This window comes from Ursus americanus, chromosome 4 (assembly GCF_024610735.1).
Source record: "Ursus americanus isolate L20-20 chromosome 4, mUrsAme1.1.p, whole genome shotgun sequence".
NCBI classification, from domain to species: Eukaryota; Metazoa; Chordata; class Mammalia; order Carnivora; family Ursidae; genus Ursus; species Ursus americanus.
The window spans coordinates 86,792,118-86,810,687 of NC_142130.1; the positions used below are offsets into that span (position 1 = coordinate 86,792,118).

Consider the following 18,570-nt stretch of genomic DNA (forward strand, 5'->3'; position numbering starts at 1 on the left):
CTGGATTACAAAAAGACCGAGTTAACTGGTGGACCAGCAGAAGATTGGGAGCAGTGCAAAGAAGTGGGCACTTGGTGAAAGGCAAACAATCTGAAACTCAGATGACAGTGGGGGGACCAGTCACACCATGGCTGTCACCAGTCCAGAACCAGACTGGACCAGCTGCTCTGCAGCAGAAACCAACAAGGACATCACATGGATAGGAGGTGCTCTCCTCTAACACTGCCAGTGAGATGCCCAGAGTCCATCCTGGAGCGTGGTCAAAGGAATGGGAGGAAACTCAGCATCTACCAGTGAGACAGGAAACTGTCCACAGTCTAAGGAAGGCAGTCTGGAGAACTGTGTTATTTGGGATAATTACAACCTCCTCTGGACAGTGACTGGCATTTATGAGAAAATAATTGAGCAATCTTCTCATAGACTCTGATGAGATTAAGAGCTTCTGTGGGCCGGGGCGCCTGGGTGGCACAGCGGTTAAAGCGTCTGCCTCCGGCTCAGGGCGTGATCCTGGCGTTCCAGGATCGAGCCCCACATCAGGCTCCTCCGCTATGAGCCTGCTTCTTCCTCTCCCACTCCCCCTGCTTGTGTTCCCTCTCTCGCTGGCTGTCTCTATCTCTGTCAAATAAAAAAAAAAAAAAAAAAAAGAGCTTCTGTGGGCAGTTAGATTTTCCTGTACTATCTTGTTATGAATCACCTGAACTGCTAACCATCAGGCTGGCATTGAATAGACAATCGTTCACCTTGCAGGCCTTTTTGAACCTAATGTTAACAATATATTTAGTCACCTTTACTTCTATCAAAAGTTTCTTACTCTGAACTGGCTTTATTCTATGCCTTGTTCCCCTGCAGCAATTTTTTTTTTTAAGGGCTCCATGCCCAACGTGCGTCTTGAACTCACAACCCTGAGATCAAGTCACATACTCTACCGACTGAGCCAGCCAGGTGCCCTACCCTGCAGCAATTTTAAATAAAATTTTATGTGTGCTCAAGGGAGGGGGGTGGGGGGATGGGGTAACTGGGTGATGGGTATTAAGGAGGGCACGTGTGGTGATTAGCACTGCCTGTTATATGCAACTAATGAATCACTGAACACCGCATCAAAAACTAATGATGTACTATATGCTGGCTAACTGAACATAATAAAAAAAAATTTTATGTGTGCTCATAAATTCATGAGAAAGTTGTTTTAGTATCTAAAAGACTGAGTTAATGTAAAGCAGTGGTTTTCAAATGGGGTCTCTGGGCCAGCAGCATTATCTGAGCACTCACTAAAATGTAAATTCTCCACTACGCCCAGGTCTAATGAATCAGAAACATGGGGGGAGAAAGCTGACTTCTGGCTATGGTCAAGTGAAAAGGTCAGCAAATCCTCTTCCCAGAATGCAACCATAATATAAAGCTAGACAAAATTGACAAGAATGACCATTTCAGTGCTCTGGAAACCAACCAAAGGCATATGACAATTTGAGAGGTGTTTAAGCTTCAAAACTCCTGAACTGTAAGAATAGTAGATGTCTGAGGCATTCTGGCCTAGTACTGCTTCCATCTCCTCCAGCCCAGTGGGTGTAAAGGTTCTGTCAGGGCAGGACAGGTCATGAGGGATGGCAGCTATGCCACTGTTGTTAAGAGGGTCTCACAGGATTTGGTGTAGTGGGTGATGCCCATGGCCAGTGGCAATGTCAGTGGAAGTAATGACAGCCTTGCCTTTCAGAAAATACTACAGGAAGTGCTTCAGACTGAAAGGAAGTGACATCAGATGGCAATTGGATGCACAGGGGGGAATGAAAAGCCCTGGAAATGGTAAATATGTGGGTTAATATAAAAGACTCTAAATATATTTGCCTCATTTCTCCTCTTAATTTCTTTACAAGACATAAGATTGTGTACAGTGATACTCATAACACTGTATTGTTGGGTTTATAGCACATATAAATGTAATATGTATAACAATAATAATGCGAAGGAGAGGGGAGAAAACTGAGCTTTACTGCAGTAAAGTTTCTATATTTTACCAGAATTAAATTAGTATTAGTCTCAACTAGATTTTGGCAAATTAAGATGCTGTAATCTAGGGAGCAACCATTAAGGAAATACATTTTAAGATAGTAAGAAAAGTTAACAGAGGAATTTAAATGATATACCAAAAAATACTTATTTAACACAAAAGAAAGCAATAAAAGAGATACAGAGAAACAAAGAAGAGAGGAGACATATAGGAGACAAATAGCAAAATGACAAATGTAAATCCAAACATATTATGAATTACATTAAATATGAATGGCCTAAACATCCCAATCAAAGAATGGAGATATTCAGATTGTATACAAAAAGCAAGATCCAAATATGTACTATATGCAAGAGACACACTTAGATTCAGAGACACAAATAGGCTGAAAGTAAAAAGATGAAAAAAGATATACCATGAAAACAGCAACCATAAGAAAGCTGAAGTGGCTTATGTGGATATTAGCTAAAATAGAAGCAAGGACAAGAAATATTACCAGAGACAAAAACAGATGTTTCATGGTGATAAAAGAGTCAACAGATCAGGAATCTACAAAACCCTATTTCCAAATAAGGTCACATGGGGTTAGACTTCAAGTACGAATTTTGGAGGGGTCACAATTCAAACCACAACAAATCCAAACGTCCAGCAACTTGTGAGTAGAAAAACAATTTGTGGTATATCCATATAATAAAATACTATTTAGACATAAAAAGGAATGAACTACTGATCCATGCTACAACACAGATTAAGCTCTAAAACATTATACTTAATGAAAGAAGCCAGATGCAAAGACTATATATTGTATGGTTCCATTTAAAGAAATGTACAAAAAAAGGCAAATTTATAGAGAAAAAGGCAGATCGGTGGTTGCCAAGGGCTTGGGATGGGAGAAGGGATTAAGCAAAAACCAGCAGGAGGAAACTTATTGGGCTGATGGAAATGTTCTAAAACTGCATTTTGGTAATGATGGCCAACTACAGAAATTTACTAAAAACAAAAAAAAAATCACTTAAGTGTACAATGAGTGAATTTTTTATAGTATATAAACTATATATTAATAAAGCTATTTCTTTTTAAAAAATTTCTGGGGGTAGGAACCAGCAATCTGGGTTTTAGTAAGCCTTCCAGCTAATTCTTTACTAATGCATGCAAATCACTGCTTTAAAGAGACTGTTTAAACCAAATGAACTTGACATAACATCATTGGCACATCCAAGTCTTACCTGATTCTTACCCATCTAAAGTGGTAAAGGATCATGAAGACAATTACATCCCCTAGATGGAATAAATAACTACATTCTCTTTACAAATCTGAGTAGCGTGTGCGTTAAATTTTATACAGAGCCCAGACTTAGAAATGACCCTGAGATTCACACCCGTATCCAAGTGGACAATTCCAGCTTGGCACATCTAGGTTCCTCAGGCAACCCAGATGCACCCTTTCCTGAATGAGGATCTTTATTCCTCCACTTGCTTTCCTTGGTAAATGGCAGCACCATACACCCAGTGGCCCAAGCCTGAGACCGGGGAACTACATTTGCCTTCCCCCTCCCTCATCCTGCAGTTTAGATAGTCACTGAAGCTTATGTTCTATTTCCATTATCTCTCCCCTTTTTTTCCAGTAATGGCCTTAGGCCAGGACCTTATCATGGCTCCCAAATGGACTCACTGCCTTCAGTCTCACCCCACCCCCTGTCAGTCCACATACTCAGATATCCTAGGGATCATTTTTTAAAAAAAGATTTTATTTATTTATTTATTTATTTATTTATTTATTTATTTGAGAGAGAGGGAGAGAGATAGAGGGAGAGAAAGGGCATGCTAGGGGTGGGGGGGACAGAGCAGAGGGAGAGGGATAAACAGACACTGTGCAGAATGTGGAGCCTCACGTGGGGCTCGATCCAATGACCCCAAGATCATCACCTAAGCTGAAATCAAGAGTCTGACACTCAACCCTCGACTGACTGAGCCACCCAGGTGCCTTCCCCAGGGGTCATTCTTACACATGAACATACTCATACTGCTTCCTGCTAAAACTTCTTGGGTGGCTTCTCATCTTTATCAGTTAGAAATTGCTTTTGGCTGCACGTAACAGAAACCTGGTTATGCTTGTTTAATCAAATAAAGGTGTATTTTTCTCACATGATGAAGTGCCAAGGTAAGTGGCCCATTCCCAATGCAAACCACTGTTAGTTTCTTTTTTTTTTTTTTTTTAAGATTATTTATTTATTTGAGAGACAGTACACAGGCACAAGTGGAGGGGGAGAGGAAGAGGGTAAAGCAGACTCCCTGCTGAGCAGGGAGCCCCAATTGGGCTCAATCCCAGGATCCCTTGATCATGACCTGAGCCGAAGGTTGTCACATAACCAAGTGAGCTACCCAGGCACCTCAAACCATTCTTAGTTTCTTACATCTTACAGTAACATAATGTGCATTTACAGTTTGTATACATATATACAATTTGAAGATTTGAATGTAATCGGGCCCAAACCCAGTGTTTTCAAAAAAGCTCCCAGGTAATTCTTTCTAATGTATAGCCCAGGTACCTTCAATTTACAGCTGAGGTCTAGAGAGAATTATCCAAGAAGATACAGTGGGCCAGACTGAGCCACAGTCCAGGCTGGAACTGCTGAAAATATAGCATATGACATAGCTTATTGACAAGATTATTAAATATACAGCTAACTCCTAATTACAGTTTGCAAACTTCTAATCACAGACTGTTCACTCCTGCTTACTAACAATCTACATTAATTTTTACACTTTTCACTTTCCAACTTTTAAGAATGCCTCAGATACTTCATGATTCTGTGATAAAATCTTCCTTCAGGGTTCACTGGTAATAGGTTTCAGTTTTGTGGATTTGCTAACATCTGCATTTTAATATCTGCAGGCAAAACTAGCTAATGCCACTTCTGTTTCTCATTTGCTTCCTAGTTGTTAGTGCATTTATTTCTTAGCATTAAAAAACCTCTCTCTGTACTTTGCTTCTTTTGGATTTTCCCTAGCTCTGGCATTTTCCTACAATTCACATAAAAATATGTCTTTTGGGGGGGCGCCTACGTGGCTCAGTCAGTTGAGCATCCAACTCTTGATTTCCACTCAGGTAATGATCTCAGGGTCCTGAGACAGAGCCCCATGTCGGCTCCACACTCAGTAGGGAGTCTGCCTGAGATACTCTCTCTCCCCTTCCCACTACCCATCCCTCCTGTTCTCTCTCTAAAATAAATAAATAAATCTTTAAAAGAAAATATGTCGGGATATCTGGGTGGCTCGGTCGTTAAGTGGCTGCCTTTGGCTTGGGTCATGATCCCAGTGTTCTGGGATCAAGCCCTGTATCAGGCTCCTTGCTCAATGGGAAGCCTGCGTCTCTCTCTTCTTCTCTCTGCCACTCTGCTTGCCTGTGCTCTCTCTCTGACAAATAAATTAAATCTTTTAAAAAAATACGTCTTTCATAAGCAAAGGCCTTGGTGATAATACCTCTGTGATGTGTGATGTGAAGGAGATTAACAGAAAACTATGTATTTACTGAGAATGATGAAGGTATAAAGGGGAAATCGCCTTGAATCACAGAAATAAAAATGATTTAGGGAAAGAGAAAGATGAGATAAAGGAGAAAAATAGAAAAATGAGCCCTAGGAAAAGGAAGAGGAGGAAGAGGAAAATAATGGAAATGCAAGACTGAACTTCGGTCTATCCTCTCGCTCACCTTCTAACTATAGAGGTCCCCAAACATTGACTTTCATTCTCACGAATGCCAGAAAGACACCCCATAAGCCACTCAGTTATCCATGCAGGCTGCAGCGATATCTGAGACATCTATCCCTCCTCACCATTTGCTATAAAATCAAAGTCTCTCTGGATTACCCGTGCCCCGTTCTGACCACGTTCTGGGGCTCAAGACCGCCCAAGCTGCTTTTGGATTTTTTTGACTTCTTGGAGATAATGACGCTCAACAGGATTGGCCTGGTACAAAAGTGAACTTTTCAAAATTACCTGAGTACTCTGGTCACACTGCAGTTTGAAACACATGAACCCTGAGGCATGAAATTTTGGGGCAGGAGCACTCCAAAGCCACCATGGAATCTCAAGGTTAAAATGAATAGGTCTGCCCTGACATTTACTAGACTGGGGCGAGAGCACAAATGGAGGCCCTCACACCCACACTAGATATTTAAAGGATATAAATCAAGATAACAGCCAAAGAAAATATATCCTATCTTCTGCTTTAACAAATATATCTTAATACAGACCTGGAAGGCAGGTTCAAATATGACATTCTTGGACTTCTTTGAGTTCTTATGTAGGAAGGTGGCAATAGAAAGAGAGCCAGCCCCCTGTCCCGGGTCTTTCCTTCTTTCCCCACTGCAGGTTCCATTTGCACTGAGGGAGCCTATGGTCAAACTTAGGTGTATACCCACGGTGGCACAGTTCATCTTTAGCCGGTCTAGGCCCTGGAAACAGACCGGGGATACCAAGAAATTCCAATGTCTTAAGTATTCAATGAGTGTTCTAGAAGAATAGTTCTCAACTGGGGGCAATTTTGCCCCTCAGGGAACATTTGGCAACTTCTGGAGATATTTTGTCACAGCTTGAGGAGGGGGCTGTTAAGAGCATCTAGTGGGTAGAGGCCAGGGGTGCTACTAAACATCTACAAACTAAAGGACGGCTACCACAACAAGTAGTTATCTGACCCAAAATGTTAACAGTGCCAAGACTGAGATACCCCGCTGTAGGTGGACACAAATACTGTTCAAGATACCTTGGAGATATTGTGAGTTTGATTCCAGGCCACTGCAATAAAGCGAATATTGCAATAAAGCAAGTTGGATGAAATTCTTGGTTTCCCAGTGCATGTAAAAGTTATGTTTACATTACACAATAGTCTGGTAAGTGTGCAATAGCATTATGTCTAAAAATATATATAGACTTTATTTAAAAATACCTTATTGCTAAAAAATGCTAACCAACATCTGAGCTTTCAGCCAGTCCTAATCACTGATCCCAGATCATCGTAACAAATATAATGAATAATAAAGTTTGAAATATTGCACGAATTACCAAAAATGTGACACAGAGACATGAAGTGAGCAAAGGCTGCTGGAAAAATGGTGCCAAAGGGTGCCTGGCTGGCTTAGTCGGTGGAGTGTGTGATTCTTGATCTCAGGGTTGTGAGTTTGAGGCCCACGTTGGGTATAGAGATTACTTAAAAATAAAATCTTTGGGAAAAAAAAAAAGAAAGAAAAGAAAAATGGTGCCCACAGACTTACTCCATTAGGGTTGCCACAAACCTTCGGTTTGTTAAAAATACAACATCTGCAAAGTGCAATAAAGCGAAGTGCAATAAAACGAGGTACACACGTATTTATATTCCTTAACCCTGTTCTAGAAGGAGGGGTAAGGTTCTGGGCAGGAACACCCTCTTGGCTCCACAGGCTCTGCCCCACAGATCTGGCTTGGGGAGGGACAGAACAGGGCCTTCTAAAGTACGGAGCTCAGGGCCAGGGACTCCCTTGCCCAGTGGGAGGGCAGTACTGGGAATGAATTTAGAGTACCTCAGGGTCCTCTAAACCTGTAGAAGACAAAGCCCTTCCACTGACCAAAACTGGGGGCTGTCCTGGCTTCATCTGAATATCTCAAAAGAGAACCAACTCCCTGTCCCAGGGCTGCTCTTTGTATCCAGGGATTGGTCCCTGGTCTGGTCCCCTGGCAAGTTCATACAATGAACTGAAACCCGACTCTCTAACTTCCTGGAACCCAAAGAAACTTAGACCTTGGGCAAAGGCCTTTTGGCTAGCATTTGCACATTTATGCAACTTACTAGCATATGCCAATTACTTAGAGAATACTAGTAAGTACAATCAGGAAAATTACAAATAATGTGCACTTTCTAGAGGCTGATAAAAAATGTGGATTGTGTATCTTTGATCAGAACACCTTTAGAATCCAAGGGTCTAAATAAGCAAATAAGAAAAGGTGTAGCCCAGATGCGGCTGAAGCAGCCCCTGTCCTGGTTTCACTCTGGCCTTGAATTAGGCCTCAGTATTTTGTCATCCTTATAACTGAATCTTCCCGACGGAGCATTAGAGGGAAATAGGGATTGTGGTGAGTTCTCAGGAAATGGGGAAGATTTAAAAATCCCACAAAGCAAACAGAACAGAAATCCCCAGCAGGCAGAGCTGTTCTCCTTTAGGTCTGTCCCTTCTTGGCCCCTGTCCTCGTCTCCTTGTTTCCACTTTTCTTTTCAGGACACTTTCCCATCTCTTCTTTGGAGTCCAGTAGGTCTGGCTCTTGGCCCCAATTTGCCTGCTTCACTGGGCAAGAACACCTGCAAGTCACAGGTTCTCAAAGCGAGGTCCGAGACCAGCAGCATCAGTGTTACCTGGGAACAAGTTAGGAATGCAAGTTCTGTGTTCCCATCCCAGACCCACCGAGTCAAACGCAGCAACCTGCAGTTTAACAAGCCCTTTGGGTGAGTCTACTGCACACTTCCACGTGAAGGTAAGCTCACCACCTACTCCAAAAACAGTTCGGCCACCTTTGCCGGCATTCCGTCAGGCATGCCCTGTGGGGATGGAAGATGAAGACTCTACTCCCCTCCATGCACCCCCCCCCCCGTGGCTTATCAAACTATTCTCCTAACAAAAGTGTGTCGGGGGAGGGCGGGTAGGATTCTCAAAGCCCTATCGTTACAAACCAATTCACGGCTGTTGTGAAAAACATTCTAAGAGAACTTAGTAAAAAGTGCCACAGTCTCCTGTACATCTTTCTAGACATTTCTGAGCACACAGTGAACATGTTTATCCTTAAAATACACAAAAACAGTTTGAACTGTTTGCTCATTTCATAACACGTTTTTGAACGATCTCCCTTGAAGGCTAAGTAAGATTCCCGCGTCTGGAGGTATAAATCGTGCACCCACTCTGCCCTTCTGCCTGACGGTTGGGGCAGTGGAGCCAGAGAACACACGAGAGATGTGCAGAAGTCAGTGTGCTGACGATTTGGTGATTTTACGGTTGTGGGCCTTGCCAAACAGAATTCCAACTGGTAACGCTGTGTGCTAAGGACTAAAAAAACTGCAGGGAAGAAAAGGCGAGGGCAGGGATAGAGATGCGCCGACTTAACACACACTCGGAAACCCAAAAAACAAGGCAAGAAATGAAACGACAAAAAGCACTCAGCTCGACGCATCCCAATTTCTAAGGAACAGATGAGACGACGTTCTTGAAACCAATGACATTTCCACACAAAGTGACTTAAAATATTAAAAGCGTGCCACGTATACCTCATTTTCCCAATTTCGCGTACTGCAATCTACGGCTTGGAAGAGAAAGGCCGAATTTTTCCACAGTTTCACGTTTCTGGGCGTTTCAGAGCCGCTGGGCGGAGGGAGCCGGCGGCGCGGGACGCCAGGTTCCCCACGCGGCCCCTTGGTCCCGCCCCCCGGTCGGTCACTCCTGGCCACTCGCGTGCCGACGCCCCGTGGGGAGCGGGCTGAGCGCGCGGGCGGCGATTGGTTCCCGGCCAGGGTGGGCGGGGCGCGGAGCTCCGGCCTATAAGAGCACGCGGCGCGCCCGACTCGGTTTGCGTCGGCGTCTTCTGCGGCGTCCTCCGCTGCCCTCGGAGTCCTCGCAGCCCTCGCAGCCCTCGCAGCCCTCGCAGCCCTCGGAGCCCGGACCGGAGCGCGCCCTCGCGAGTCATGGAGATGAAGGCTGTGTGCGTGCTGAAGGGCCAGGGCCCGGTGGAAGGCACCATCCACTTCGTGCAGAAGGTAAGGGCTGGGGGGGGAGGCCGACGGCCAGCGGCGAGGCCGAGTCCGCACACCTGTGCCCAGCCGCGGCGGCCGGCCGGGCCTCGGGCCGCCTTCGTCACGCCCCCGCCGTGCCGGGTCTGAGGATTCGCGCCGCCCGAGGCCTCTGCCCCGCGGCGGTGCGGCGGCTGAGTGCTGAGTCACCGGGCGGGCCCGGCGGGGGCGGTGGTGCGTGGCGAGGCCTGGGCGGGGATGCAGGGAAGGATCCTTGGCCGACCCTGGGGCGTGCTCGGAGCGCGGGCCCGGGAGGGAGGGCGGAGGCCGGCTGGCCCGAGGGCCTGGGCCGCGGCGTCTGTAGGCCGGGGCGGAGACGTGACGTTTTTGAAGAGGCTGTGGCCCTTCCTTGCGGGGTTGTTTTCTGGGTCCTGAGGCTCCTGCGGACTCGGAGTTGCGCAGTCCCGGGCCTGGCCCGCCCTTGAGGTCCGGGGCGGGTTTGGGGAGTGCGGCAGGGCCACCTGGGTACGGTCGCATCCGTTACCCCACTTTGGGGCTTCCTTTCCGCTCAGGGGTCTGCAGCTTTCAGCCTGTGGGCACAGCCGGTCCCGGGGCGGGTGTTGGACAGCCCCGGAACTAAGAGGGTGGCTGGTACATTGTTAGTTCAAAGGGTCCTGAAAAACAATCATGTGACTGTCAAGTCAGAAATGAAACCATTGAGTCCCTGAAGTAGTAATTAGTAAAAGCGTATTGTGCACACACCTGGAGATAATCGTGAACCGGGAGCACGCAGACCAAACCATAGAATGTGGATGAGGGGTATATTGTCATAAAGGAGCTTATATAGTGAGAAGGCAGGGACTGTTATTTTTCACAGTGATGGGTCACGATAGTTTTCTTAAATGGTAAGAAATTGGTTAGTGGTTACCACATACCAGACTTGGAGACAGTTTTAGCTTTTGCTTAGGATTCCCAGAGGTGTAAGAAAGAAATGACCGAGGTCAAGTTAGTCTTGCAAAAATAAGCCAATTAAGCTATGCTTGTATGATTAAATTGGTTTTGTCTGATCAGGGAATTTTCAAGGCTGGTCTCCGTTTGTTTTTGACTTTAACAGAGACCTTATGTGGCACCTTAGAGAGTAATTTGCTGATCCTTGCTCTGGGTCATGGTCAGGCTGTAAAGGCAGAGAAGATGGCCTTGGACGAAGCTCCTTTTCCACCTCCAAAGCCCCAGAAGCCAGAGATCTAATCGCTCCCTTGGTTGTTTTCCGGACTTGTGAATTTTTTATTTATCTTTAAATTATTATTATTTTTTTTACCCTGGGTGCACAGTAGGCTCATTTGGGGCACTTTTTAAAAATGGTGATTCCAGGGCCCAACTCCAGATCAGTTATATCAAAATCTGTCAGGGTGCAGTCTGAGCTTTGCTGTTTTTAAAGTTTCCACAGTAGTACTAATTTGCACCAAGAATTGAGAACTATTGGTAGAGGGTAGTGGATGGGGTTTGGGAGTTGGAAGTCAGGAGATGTGGAGAGTTTCACTTAGCTCTATTGTTGGGGGCATTCATTGAACCAAATTCTTTGTAAAGTGGTTTTGAAATTGCTCTACCAGTAGGCCCATTACTGAGATACTCATTAATAATATTGCAAAACACATGTTTTACAAGGAAGGTGCTTGTGATAAGACTTGTCCCCCAAATCTTAGTGAGGTTAGGAACTGATGGAAAATTGCTTGTTGTACTTGGCTTGATGATCATAACAGAATATTTAATAGACGAATGAGATTTAAAGTGGCTTACAGAAATGTGAGACAACAGGAAAAATAATCTTTGAAATTTATGCAAGGGAGCTTAATTTTTTCTTTTAAGTGGTTCCCGAATTTTCTGGAAAAGGCTTTGTCATTTGACTAAATTTTGCTTTTTTCATTTGCCAGATTTGGTTTTGCTCCTCTTCTTTCTTATGTAATTTCGCCAATACTAGAGAATCTAAGAAGTATCTGAGGGAAACCTTTCCTCTGGCTTGGGTGTTACCTTCAGAAGCCAAGCTGTGAATCCATACATAACTGAGTTTTTCTACCTTCCCTGAGTCATGTGTGTGGCTCCCTCTTAAACTTCATTTTGGTGGTGCTGTTTGTACCTGATAAAAGCCTTCTGTAGTTAAGCATTATAGCTCCACGGATATGCAGGAATGTTAAATTGGAAATAAACTGTATTTGTTTGGCCTATAGTGTCTAAAAATTTTGGATTAATTTCCAATTTTTAAAAATCAGAAATTTTCACTTATAAGTCCAAATTACTAGCTTCTCTTGAAAATTTTGGAGATCTGCCCACACTGAGCCCTCATTAGCTCAGGGCAGCACCCTGCAGGACGAGTTTGTGTTCCTTTTTGCTTTCCTGACCTGTTTCAGTCATTTAAGGTAACAGCCTGGCCCCTAAAGGGTTGTACCCAGGCAGCTTACTGTTGAAATGCTCATATGTGCTTTGTGCTTTACCCATTACCCATTAATGGAGGCTTGGAAGAACCTGCCCTTTTGTCTCTGTGCTGTTGATAACACGGTGCGTTTTGGGGAATAACATTCATGTTTTAGTTTTTCCAGAATTAAAGCTTAGAAGAGTCCTAGTCTGTCTATATTCTCAGAAAGAAAAGCAAAGAAGGGCAGGAGTTGACATACTACTTCCTTTGAGCAGTGGTGTTCAGTGGAAAGTCAAATACTCAAAGCTAACACCTCTTGCAACTGTTGGCCCTGGCTATTAAAAACCAAACCAAGCTAAAAACAAAGACACCAGCACGTGTAGACTGTGTGGTATGGATGCTGTGTGCATTTTATTTTCCTTCCTAAGATCTTTTAGCTGTAAAACTTAACTTCCTTTATTTCTTTATGCAGCCCTGCAGCACTGTTACCTATCACCATTGCCTGCATGGTGCTACCTCTGTGTTTTTCTGCTTTCGTGTTTTTATTGCCCTTTCTTTTTGGTCTTGAGTGGAAAGGTTATCTAAACCTAAAATGGGCCTAAAATGACTTTAGAAAACAATTACCTTTGTTTAGACCAGAATCAGTCCCCCAAGGAGAGCGGGATAGGATATTTTCTGGCTACTAATAAAAAATACCTATGCTGGAGACTGATAAATATCCCCCTAGTGGGAGAGTGGAGAACAGGAATCCTAGGGTAACCAGTTGGACATTTCCAGGGTGTCTTTTTCTTTGCTTTTTTTTTTTTTTTTTTTTTTTTGATGGCAATTCTGTATGTTTGTTCTGTGGGAGAGTGTCTGCATGAAGGAAACAAGGTGCTATGATGTCCTAACATTTGGGTTAAAAAGTTTGATATATACTCATATGCATTTACAAAATAAATAAAAATTTATTCCTGTTACATATCCATCTAAGGGAGTCAAACCCTACAAAGTCTGTAAATCCACCATTTTAGCGCTCACTCTACTTGTCACTCTGCTAGGTGCGTTTTCTGTGCTATTAATTGTGATGCGGGCTGCAGGGCTCCTGGCCTGTGAGTGTTAGAACAAGGTCACAGCTCCCTTGTGTTGGTCCCTGGCCTAGAACAGTTAAATAGCTTGCTAGAAAGTGATGGGCCTGGGATTTGGACACAGATCTTTCGACTCCCACGTCTGTGTTCCTTCCACTTTCCTGTGATTGGTAAAGATAATCCAACTGTTTTGTTTGTTCGGAAGCACTTGCTCTCTTAAACTTTTTGCACTTTTCTTTGACTGAAGGGAGGTGGGCCTGTTGTGGTGTCAGGAACCATTACAGGATTGACTGAAGGCGAGCATGGATTCCACGTCCATCAATTTGGAGATAATACACAAGGTGGGTGTTCTGTTGGTCTAGTGACTCCTACTTGTTTCAGCTAGTAGGATAAATAGGACTGAGTAGAGCTACCCCTAAACATTAAAAACCCTCAACATGCAGGGAAAAGAAAAGTCAATAGGATTACTAAGGTCAGCCTTAGGGAAATGAGCCAGAAAACCAGTTTGTGACACTTAACTGTGGAAAGGAAGGGGCAAAATGGATGTTGTTGTTGTTGTTTTTAATCATGATTATACCTTGATTATAAAAGAATCTCAAATATTTTTTAAGAAAACAATAAAAAAAATTAAGCTTTCTTACCCTTCATGGTGATCTCAGGTGTTTGTGAGCTGGGGTTGAGAGTGGGTGCTTGAAGCCCAGGGTCTGCATTTATATGCGTTGCCCTGTAAGGGTAGCTCCATAACTCCCAACACAAGGGCCTTAGTGGGACAGAAGTAAGGTAAAATCTGAAAAAAGAATGTAAACTATCGGTGCTTTCAACTGAGTTTCGTTTTCTCAGTTTGGGATTAGAAGCAAGTTAAAAGCTTTGGATTAAAATGCATTTAGTCATTTACCATATTCAAGTAACCTGAACTCGGTGTTGGCTTTTTATGATGAGAACTTGATTCATTCGTCTTCTGTAATTTGGTTTCTGTAAAAATTGTGATTTAATGACCAGCTTTGATCCGTTTGGACAATTGAAATTCCTCAGGTTCTTTTTTATTGCCTCTGCTTTGGGAGGCATTTGCCCTGTGTCTTTGATTTACTCTTCTATTTCCTGTAACCTGTGTGTCTTCTCCCTGGGGAAGCTGGGTGTAGAAGCTGTAAACAATGGAAACTTTCCGTTACCTGCTGAGTGAAGAAAGCCTGTCACTAAAGAGCCTCCTGCATTGTTGTGTTCTGTGAGAATGGCTTTCCCTGAAGGACGGGAGCACCATTTTTACAGAATATATTCTGAATGCCACCCCTTGGAATTCTGTGAGGAACAGCCTTGGTTCTTAGATATAAGGTGCCATTTGTATTATGCTTGCACCAAGTAAAAGCCACCAACAGTAGTTGCTGGTAGTATGTTGCTGGGGAGGTAAGTTTCTTGTAGTTAAGGTACGCTACCTTATAAAACAGGATCATAATCGTGGAGTTTTAATAATAGAACAACCATGCAGATCTAGTCCGGCCCTCATTGTACAGGGCAGTGAAGAAACCAAAGCCCAGAGAAGGGTATTACCTTTACTGGTGTTACACACTAGTTAGTATTTGTCTCTACTGCTTTTCTATTTTGTGATGGTAAGGTGTTGCTTCCTGTTTTTACCTAGAAGTCATGATGTAGGTATTTTCTGTATTTGAGGTTTTAGCAATGACCAGTTTCTTTTTAGAATTTATTTTGAAATTGATTCATAATTTGGGTACCTTTGTTTTTGTTTTTGGCAAATAGGCTGTACCAGTGCAGGTCCTCACTTTAATCCTCTATCCAAAAAACACGGTGGGCCAAAAGATGAAGAGAGGTGAGTGAGAAAGTGCTTTAACTCTTACTAAAATTATGGTGATGGCTTGTTGGGGTCAGTGTGGCTATACCACTTGCACATTGCACGCTGACATAACTGAGTAGGCCTCCCCACCTTTGCTCTTGAATTTGTTGCCCCCCAGGTAACCCCTAGGCCTCAAGTGCTGGAGCGGCTTACTCTCTGGGCTGAGGAATTGACAAATGGGGACACTTAAGACGATTTGGTTTTGTAGCATTTATTGAATATAGAACTAATACAAGTGCCAAAGGGAACTAATACAGGAAATGTCATGAATAACAGTACTGTCAACCACTAGCAACATAAACCATCATTGTGAAACATAGGAAGCCTTGTAGATAAAAATTTGATATTGAAAATTCAGTGAGTCCATTCGTATGTGTGTTTCCTAAGAGCCTTTCAGGAAAATATTAAATTTAAGGACAGGGATTAATTTATTTTTATAACAGAGGCCTGGGGCATAGCATTCTTAGCCATGCCAAGAATTAACAGGCATAACTCAGTAACTCAGAGTTTACCCTTTGGTACTTTACCTCTGAAATTAGAGATGTGCCCCCATCCCATGATTCTTCCCAGAGCATTACTTTGTAGATTTGAAGGTTTGTTTGAAGAGCAATGTGTCTAGAATGTCAGATTGTTTCTTGTATGTTCCAAAATTCTGTCAGTCTGGAAAAGTGGGTCCTATTTGATGCCATAGCCACCTCTTAGTATCCACCCTTATGTATCTCAGTTTTTAATTTAACTCACCAACTATCCTGATGTTAAATGGAAATCAGTCCTAATTCCTGATGCTTTTTCACTTGTTAGGCATGTTGGAGACCTGGGCAATGTGATTGCTGGCAAGGATGGCGTGGCCACCGTGTCCTTGGAAGATTCTCTGATCGCACTCTCAGGAGACCATTCCATCATTGGCCGCACAATGGTGGTGAGTTTTCATATGATAGGATCTGCGTACCATTTCTTCTAATACACAGACATATATCTTTTCATGAGCTCATGATTATTAATCCTGGTTTCTAAGGATCCATGTACATTGTACCTTTAGTTCAGATTAGGAAAAGCAATTACTTTATTTGATGATTACAGTGAGGGTGAATTAATGATGTAGGTTGATTATGACACTGTTCTGTGAAGATGTGGTGGTTAAGTAGGTTACATTTGGTCATATTAGGTATTGTGGAAACAGAAGTAGTCTTTGTGTAGTTTTAAAATGGCCAGATTTTCCTGCCATGATTGAATGTTCCCCTTGTAGTTAAACAAAATGTTTCATTAAGTCTAAAATCTGAGATGGACCTCAGTATTAGTATTTACTCATGTCTGCAGGTCACCATCACTTGTTTAACGTGTGGGAAGCAGTTGCCCTGAGTTACCCACAGGAGTTGCATCTGGTTCTCGCAGACACCAAGTAGCGTAGGTTCTGTGCTGCCTGCCCCAGAGGACAGTTAACGTTCTGTAGTCCTTTCCTTCCGGGTGACCCTAGAGTTTTCTTCAGCTATAGTTGCGAAGCAGAAAAATCATTGATCAATGTTTGAGGAGCCAAATTTAAAATACTATTGTTTAAATAGTTGAAGATATTTTTAGGATTATTTATTTACAGACTCATAGTTCATTAGGCACATTTTCGAGTTTTTTAAATTCACTCTTCTCCCCCCCCCCCCCAAAGTGTTTATTATAAAAGGCGGCTACAACTCAGGCTACTAAAATTTCTCCTAGAGGATTCAAACTGGCACATGGCAGCCTGTAACACTTGTCTCGGGTTTTTAGTATTTCATTTGGAGATAGCAACACTTACCTAGTGTTTACAACGAACTTAGTCTGTATCATCAAGAAAAAGCTTTGAGTAGTAGTTTCTGTTGTTTACCACTAGATTAAATATTAGTATATCTCCTTGCTAGGATTATTTTAACTTGGTCTTTTCTAATATTAAGTGGTTTTTAAAAGTCTTTTGGGTATTGCTGGAAATAGGTGGTAATTACTTGATAGTGCTAAGTTAACATTCTTAAAACTTTTTAAAGGTCCACGAGAAACGAGATGACTTGGGCAAAGGTGGCAACGAAGAAAGTACACAGACGGGAAACGCCGGGAGTCGTTTGGCTTGTGGTGTCATTGGGATCGCCAAGTAAATATTCCCTAGGATGCGATCTGAGTCCTAGTAGCTCCTATGTTATCTTGCTAGTTGTAGAAATTTAACTTGAGAAACATTAAACACTGTAACCTTAAAAGTGTAATTTGTGTGACTTTTTAATTGCTTTAAGTACCTGTAATGAGAACTGATTTATGATCACTTGGAAGATTTGTATAATTTTATAAAACTGCTATTCAGTTAAAATGTCTGTTTCAACGATCTCTGTATTTTGCCAGGCTTAATAATCATATATGGGTATTAAACTTAATTGTCTGAATTTCTTCAATGCTCATTCAAGCCCACAATAAACAAATACACCATTTGGCACTGAATTTTGAACCTGTTAAAGTATCCAAATTGAAACTCTATGAATTAGCTCTTGATATGCATACATAGAGCTTGAATGGAACAGATTTAGTAATAATGTTGACAGATAATACCTGTTTCATAGAGGTCGCTTTTCAAAGTATTTTAAATAAGATGTTTAAATTTTTAGCAGCTGGTCTTTTAGCTAACACTAACCTCAACTTGAATCTTGGTTGGAGAGATACCCTTTGTCAGCTTCAGGAAGTTAAGGTGGTTTCCCTGATTATCTACTTAGCATTTTGATTGAAAAAGTACTTAAGTTTATTTATCGTTTGAGAGAACCCTTTGTGAACAGCAAGTTATAGCCTCAGCTAAGAATAAATTTACCTACCTGTCAAAATGGTACATATTCCACGTTTTATACACCTATGAACATTTACTTAGTTTATAGTAAAGGTAGAGGTGGGCACAGTCTGCTTTCAGATTAGCCATTTAAAGAAAGATACCACAGCATTTGAAGATGGAACCAAGGAAATGTTTGAATGTGGATTATGGCTAGTTAAGAATTTACACATCCAGTTAGTAAATTTAAGTCTAGTTCTCTTATTGTAAATACTTAACTATGTACCTATGAGAAACTGCTTTTAAATGAAATGTTAACCTAATTCAGGTTTGACTCTGGATTACAGTTATTAACTGAAATTGTAGAATACTTCTGATAGAGAAATCAGAAATCTACAATTCTGATTGATCATAATATAGGATATACTTTTATCAAATGTAGGATATTGGGTAGGAGAGGAAAAGCCAATTTGGGAAAGGACAATTTGTAGTGTTCTCAAAGTTTTAAAATTGGTGATAAAAGAACAACATGCTCAGAAGTGGTTAAAATCACTCAGAATTTAAAAACGGTAACGGATTTCATTAATGTACAGTTTGGTGTATGTATGTGAGATTAAGACTCAAACATAGGGCCTCGCTTGTGACCTTTAAAGCCTCAAGTGTAATCATTACCACTCAGTACTTTGGGGTTGGGGGGGGTTTGTCATGTGCAAATAGGATGTTTCCAG

General features: G+C 42.4%; 1 protein-coding gene across 1 annotated transcript; it reads left to right on the forward strand.

The window, feature by feature from the left end:
- Positions 1-9,591: 9,591 nt before the first annotated feature.
- Positions 9,592-17,526, forward strand: SOD1 (superoxide dismutase 1). Its single transcript, XM_045785505.2, has 5 exons — positions 9,592-9,779; positions 13,477-13,570; positions 14,982-15,051; positions 15,877-15,994; positions 17,085-17,526. Exons 1-5 carry the CDS (start codon positions 9,708-9,710, stop codon positions 17,190-17,192), a joined length of 462 nt encoding a protein of 153 aa, XP_045641461.1. The 5' UTR covers positions 9,592-9,707; the 3' UTR covers positions 17,193-17,526.
- Positions 17,527-18,570: the final 1,044 nt, after the last annotated feature.

Coding starts and splice junctions, on each gene's coding strand:
- SOD1 (XM_045785505.2), top strand. CDS start 9,708: ATGGAGATGAAGGCTGTGTGCGTGCTGAAGGGCCAGGGCCCGGTGGAA. Junction 13,571..14,981: donor ATTTGGAGATAATACACAAG/GTGGGTGTTCTG, acceptor TTTGGCAAATAG/GCTGTACCAGTGCAGGTCCT. Junction 15,995..17,084: donor TCATTGGCCGCACAATGGTG/GTGAGTTTTCAT, acceptor AACTTTTTAAAG/GTCCACGAGAAACGAGATGA.